Source organism: Zosterops lateralis, assembly GCF_965231275.1.
Source record: "Zosterops lateralis genome assembly, chromosome: 7".
In the NCBI taxonomy this organism is placed as follows: domain Eukaryota; kingdom Metazoa; phylum Chordata; class Aves; order Passeriformes; family Zosteropidae; genus Zosterops; species Zosterops lateralis.
Genome location: NC_139767.1, coordinates 19,985,855 through 19,991,854, shown reverse-complemented (window position 1 = coordinate 19,991,854; position 6,000 = coordinate 19,985,855). Strand labels below are relative to the sequence as shown.

Below are 6,000 nucleotides of genomic sequence, written 5' to 3'. Positions count from 1 at the left end.
GGAGATAAGGACTCCAGTGATGGACAGAGGGAAGAAGGATACATTGGAAAGGATGGGCAGGGATCATCATTGGGGAAAGGACCAATAGGAAACAGTCTCTGGGCAAAGACCCAGAGTTGTCACAGAAACCCTTCTCAACTTATGATAAGGGAAGAATTCCAAGACAGGGTGCCCATATAGGTTACTAAACCTATACTAACTTACAATGAAACTTTTAAAACAAAAATCCTGCAACCCCACAGGCAATCTCATCCACATCCTCTGAACTGCACTCAGACCCTGAGGGGGGCATCTTCCAAGCTGAGGACTCTAGATATGACCACAAATTCTAACGAACAGAAAACTCTATTTCAAAACCCACAGTCATAACAAATCTGACATAATAAAAAATCATATTTAAAAATCACATTAATACTACTTTTCTAATTAATTACTGGTTCTCTTACCTTTCATATTCTAAATTAATTGTAAATTATTTCAGTTACATACCACTAGGTTTCCAATCACCATGACCATCATGAAGACTGTAAGGCACATGGCTTGGCCTGCAACCTCCATGCAGTCCCACATGGTTTCGATCCATTCTCCACATAACACTCGGAATACAATCAGGAAAGAGTGGAAAAAGTCATGCATGTGCCAGCGAGGAGGTTCACAGTCACTGGAGATCTTGCAGACACATTCCTCGTAGCTTTTCCCAAACAGCTGCATCCCAACCACAGCGAAAATGAACACAATGATGGCCAGCACCAGGGTCAGATTCCCCAGAGCCCCCACAGAGTTGCCAATAATTTTCATCAGCATGTTTAGGGTTGGCCAAGATTTTGCCAGTTTGAAAACTCGCAACTGGAAAAAAAATATATACAAGCATTATTTGCAGTAGTTACAAAAATGCTACAGAGATGACAGGGTATTAAAAACTAGGGACTCTCAGCAATAGTAAAAATAAGAAACTTTAACATGATACCAACAACCTAACTTTCATAGCGTTTTATGAAACCCACACTTTTAAAACAATAAATTTTAGACTTTGCCCTTTTTTTTCCTAGGGTGCTGTTTAGTATATCTATTTTTTTTTTCCACATGAAAGAAACAGAACACTGGTTTTATTTGTTCAGACAGTGGATTCAGAACACTTTATACACCTTGGACATTACATGCAGAAACAAATTAAAATATTTTTCTAATAAAATAAAGTTTGGGGGGTTTTTTGCTAAGGGGAAAAGAAAAATCAATCTTCTTAAAATTTATTAAACCCATGAATTTTATAATTCTTACATTTTTAAAGAACACCTCTACCCTTCTTGCTATTTCCAGAAGATGAAAGTCAACAAGACTACAAAATGTTTTCTACTACTCAATATACAATAAACAAAATGTACATTTCACTGAGCTTTATCCTTCCTGTTTCAACAATTACAATAAAATTACAGCTCTTTCCCTTGAAAGAATATTTGCTTCTGAACAATGAAATGGCACATAGTATTCAATGATAAATAATTTTTAAAACATACCTGTAGAGATATCCTGTGTCACTCACTAAAAAGTATACTAAAGCTAAAAGGTGTCTTATTTATATGACTAGAGTTGAAGTACAAACATAATTTATTAATTAATGCAGATGTATTATTTACCAATCTGAATGATCGAAGAACAGATAATCCATCCACATTTGACAAAAAAAGCTCCACCAAACTAAGAGTAACTATAAAACTATCAAAAATATTCCAGCCAACTTGGAAATAATTGAAAGGATGCATAGCAATTATCTTGAGAACCATTTCTGCTGCAAAAATTCCAGTAAAAACCTGAAGAAAAAAAATTTTATTGTTACTTTATGGATGAATATGAAGAAGTCAAACCAGCAGATAAGGAACAACTGAAGAGGTAACATCCCTCTTACAGCAGAATGTCACTAAGTAAAATTATCACAAGCTGAACCCCACAAAGAGAAGGTAAGTGGCAACATCAAAATGAGCTGTAACATAAATATGTAATGTCAGTTAAAGCTAAGACACATCTAGTTTCTACTGAAGAATAAGCTATTCCTAACAGACCTCCAATTCGCTCCTTATATCTGCCATACATCTAATTAAAGGAACTTTCCCCAGCAAGATAGTACACTTGCTCTTGTCAGAATGGAAGCTGCTTTAACAAAGGTGTGTGTGAAAACATGAATTGGTCATAAACTGGAGTCATGTACTATTAAAGAAGTCTATATAAGAACTCACAAGTAAGTTTATCTTCTCTAACTGCCAAAAAAAAGTCAACGGTGCCAAGGCTTACATTTGAAGTAAAACTCCTTTCTGACTCTGAATGCCCCAGATATCTTCTGAAGCAGAAGGCAAAAACACCTCTGAAATAAATTCATTTTATTTACTGTAGATGTGTGATCACAAATATCTATAAAAGTGCATAAATTACTATCCTTCATGAGAAAGATGAAAAAGAGTTCAAAAAAATCAGGACCATTTTAAAGTCCTTAAAATGTAGAGCTACAGAGTCCAAAAAGGAAAAAAAAGCAACTGCTGAAACTACACCAGCGTCATAGCGGCATATTGGCTGACTGGGAGTACACACAAATTCTTGGCATGAAGGAACACTTATACTCACACATACTAAATGACTCCATTACATAGGAAAGGTAGAATGGGAGTTGCCTGGGTAAAACACACAATCCCAAGACAGCCCCCTGAAACAGTTACCAATCCTCATCTATTTGTCTTCCCTATCTTACCCTCAAAAACATCCTACATATATTTTAAACAGCAGCATGAGATATTTATCTGGTGAAAACACTGAACTCTATCAGTATTGGCTAAAAATATCACCATACAATTGAAATGTTGATACATTAACTCTGTACTTAAGTCTAGGCATGTCATCAATGTGTATTAAAATTTCACATATTCTAATAACCAAATCAGTTTATTATTTTTCTACATCATAATCAGCAGAATAAGCACTTAGAATAAGCATAGGTTAAGAAGTATAACATACTTGTATTATTGCTGTTATAAACCAAACAAAGCTACCTCACCAAATCTGACCCACAGACTGTGTCCACTAAGGAACAAAACCCAGCTGTATCAACAGATACTCTTAGAGTAAGTCACACATTCTTTGCCTTCCAAATTGTTATGGTCCAATCAAATAAATGGTCTTGAAGGAAATACAAAATCAACACACAGAAATGGCAGTGAAAAATAATAATCCAAAATAGCATTCAGCTCTTTTGTGTTATCAATGGTACCTACACTAAAAAGGATCTAATTTCGTTCCTACTTGTTATTGTAATACTAAACAAAAGCATGTCAGACTTCTTTCAGTTTCATGTAATTCAAACTCTGGCTTTTGGAAACTCTATGGAAGAAGTTGTAATACAGAAATCAAACTTGAAGATACAACATCTCTCAAATACTTTTATATACAATATATTCCAAATGGTATTTTTAGACTACTATTAGTACAATTAAAACTTCAACATTTATTTTAATGGATGACAATAAAAACAATAAAAGCAATTCTATTCCAAAGAGAAACCAGGTTCCAACTGTATAAAATGTTATAGCTTGAAGGACTTACCTGATTTCCTATTTTAAGCACAGCTTCAAAATCTTTAGTCATTGGATAATGTTCCATGGCCATAAACAGTGTATTTAAAACTATGCAAACAGTGACAGCCAGATCAACAAATGGATCCATTACAATTAATTCAACTAGACTCTTTACTTTTAACCAGGGCTCACAACAGTCCCAAATTAAGAAAGTGTGGGCAAATTTATCCCAGCAAGGTGGACATTTTTGTCTGGATCCTTCAAGTTCTGGAGAAAAAGAGAAATTTATAATGAACAAGTTTTGGAGAAAGTGAAGATGACTTTTTATCTGCTTTTTCAGGCTTTAATCTTTACACCTGGAACCACTAAGGACACTTGGAGGAACAACCTCAGATTTCCAGGAACTTAATTTATTGTTTCTGACACAAAAGGTATTAGAAGACTAGATGAAAAATCTTAAGTGTTCTGAGAAAATACTTTAAAAACTTGTCTATTTTTAATGATATATGGTCTTGTGTAAAAAGCCATAAAAACTATGCTTAGGATTAGGGATCTTTTTCCTGTAAAACTTTACTTAAAAGTCCTCTTGAATGTCTAAGTACTTATTTTCAGGAAAAAATAACATTAAATTTAGCCTGAATAGGATTTTGAAAATTATTCAAGCTTTTTTAATGATTCCACTGTCCCAAGGAATCCTTGTACAAATTTTCTTCTCTTTATTAACTAAAGCCTGGTCTTTAATTCTCTCTAATGTTTTTATGGTAGAGTTAGTCCAAAATGTATCACAAGGCATTTCTTCCAATGACTCCATTGCTAAGCATGAATATAACTAGCATAAAACACATACACATTACCTATTTTAATTAGAATGAGTTTTTTACATCAGCCTGCTTATTAGATTCCTTCCTTTCTTTTTTCACTATGTACATGCAATTTTTTTCCTGTTATGCAGTTTATGTATTTGCAATGGCTACATATTGTTTCTCTTTTGTATTTGCATAGTGATATAATACCTCAAGCAAGTCTAAGACTACATCAAGCAAGTTCAAGTATCTACAGTTATAACACACCTTCCATTCTACTTGTGATAACATCAGCTAGGCTCATGGCCCTTTCCCTTAAATCAGGATCCTCCAGCAACTCCATTGGTATTTGATATGAACTTCTACGTCTGTTTTTTATCTCTACATCTGTGGTAGTGCTCTATTAAAAAAAAAAAAAAAAAAAAGAAGGAAAAAAAGGTGTGTACATTAAATACAACTTTAGAAATTTTGACGCTTTTTAAATTACTATTTTCAATATATACTTTCTAATACTATTAATACTTATAAAACATTAAGAAAAACATTTTGATACTTCATTCCCATATTTCCATTGCATTATACTCAAATAACATTACTCCACTTTAGATACCAAGAAAATCTGGGTGGGCTACAACCAAGAAAATAAACCAAGACCCACAGAACTTGTGTAAAAAACCATTCCAGTTCCCAGTTCCATACTTTCTCTACCAATATTTCCATTCTAAACTAGTTCATTCACAAGATACTTCTATAAGTGATTAATGGTAGGAAGATTCTGCAGCACCAACTATTCCCCAAAAGTAAGTTTTAAAGATCAGTTTTGATCTCTATATCTATTCAAAACTCATTTAAATTGTATTTTCTAAATCGAATTGTTATCAACTCTGATTTATTTTATGAATTTCAACTGAAGAAATAGCATAGGTCTGACTTAATTGATCAAAAAAATGAATACTGTCTTACATGATTTTATTTTAAAAAATAAAAGTTGTGTTATAGCTATAGTATGAGCGCATTTCAGTTATGAAGATGTTATGAATGCATAAGGATAGATAGATTTTTTTAATACATTCAATAAAGGCATGAAAATACAAGTATAATAAACTGCAAGAAGATTATAACTGCAAGGAAGCTGGCTGATGTACTTTCAGGTACTGTGACCCAAATAGAAATTTCTGTTCCAGTACAATAACATTTTTAGGAAAAAAACATGAAGATGTATCTGCTCCATTCCTGAAGCAGACTGAGGGAAAAGAAAAAAACAAGCAGAATTAAAATGTTTTGCTGGTTTGGGGTCTTTGAGGTTTTTTTAATTATACCCTGATCCTAGACAGTGAGACCCTTTTGAAACCCAGGAGGAAAAAATGTTTTCAGAATTTTTAAAATGTCAACATCATCTTAAAGATTATGCTATATTTGCCCAATACCAAATGCATGAACAAGAGAGAAAAGCAGAATGAGCACATTACTGACAGAGAATCAGAAAACCCACTTAAAAGGAGGCTAAAACCATAAAGGAAAAAAAATTGAAATAATCTAATAATGTACAGGAAGTTTAAGAGTTGAACATCTTATTTTGGTCTCTAGAACAGATTTAGCAATGGAACATTACTAATCTGACTCATTAAGCAGATGTATAT

General features: G+C 33.3%; 2 protein-coding genes across 3 annotated transcripts in view; both read right to left on the bottom strand.

The window, feature by feature from the left end:
- LOC310911318 (sodium channel protein type 1 subunit alpha-like) overlaps positions 1 to 6,000 on the bottom strand; it is a 185,273-nt gene that overhangs the window by 144,624 nt on the left and 34,649 nt on the right.
- Positions 1 to 6,000, bottom strand: part of LOC310911322 (sodium channel protein type 2 subunit alpha-like) — a 40,956-nt gene that overhangs the window by 26,463 nt on the left and 8,493 nt on the right. For both annotated transcript variants that reach the window (XR_014590489.1, XM_083864749.1), the window contains exons 7-10: positions 4,628 to 4,760; positions 3,586 to 3,824; positions 1,635 to 1,808; positions 490 to 846 (exon numbers count right to left, since the gene is read on the bottom strand). Coding sequence is in view for 1 of the 2 variants with exons in the window: in XM_083864749.1 (XP_083720875.1) it covers positions 490 to 846; positions 1,635 to 1,808; positions 3,586 to 3,824; positions 4,628 to 4,760 (903 nt within the window). In the remaining variant the exon portion in view is untranslated. The remainder of the gene's footprint in view (positions 1 to 489; positions 847 to 1,634; positions 1,809 to 3,585; positions 3,825 to 4,627; positions 4,761 to 6,000) is intronic.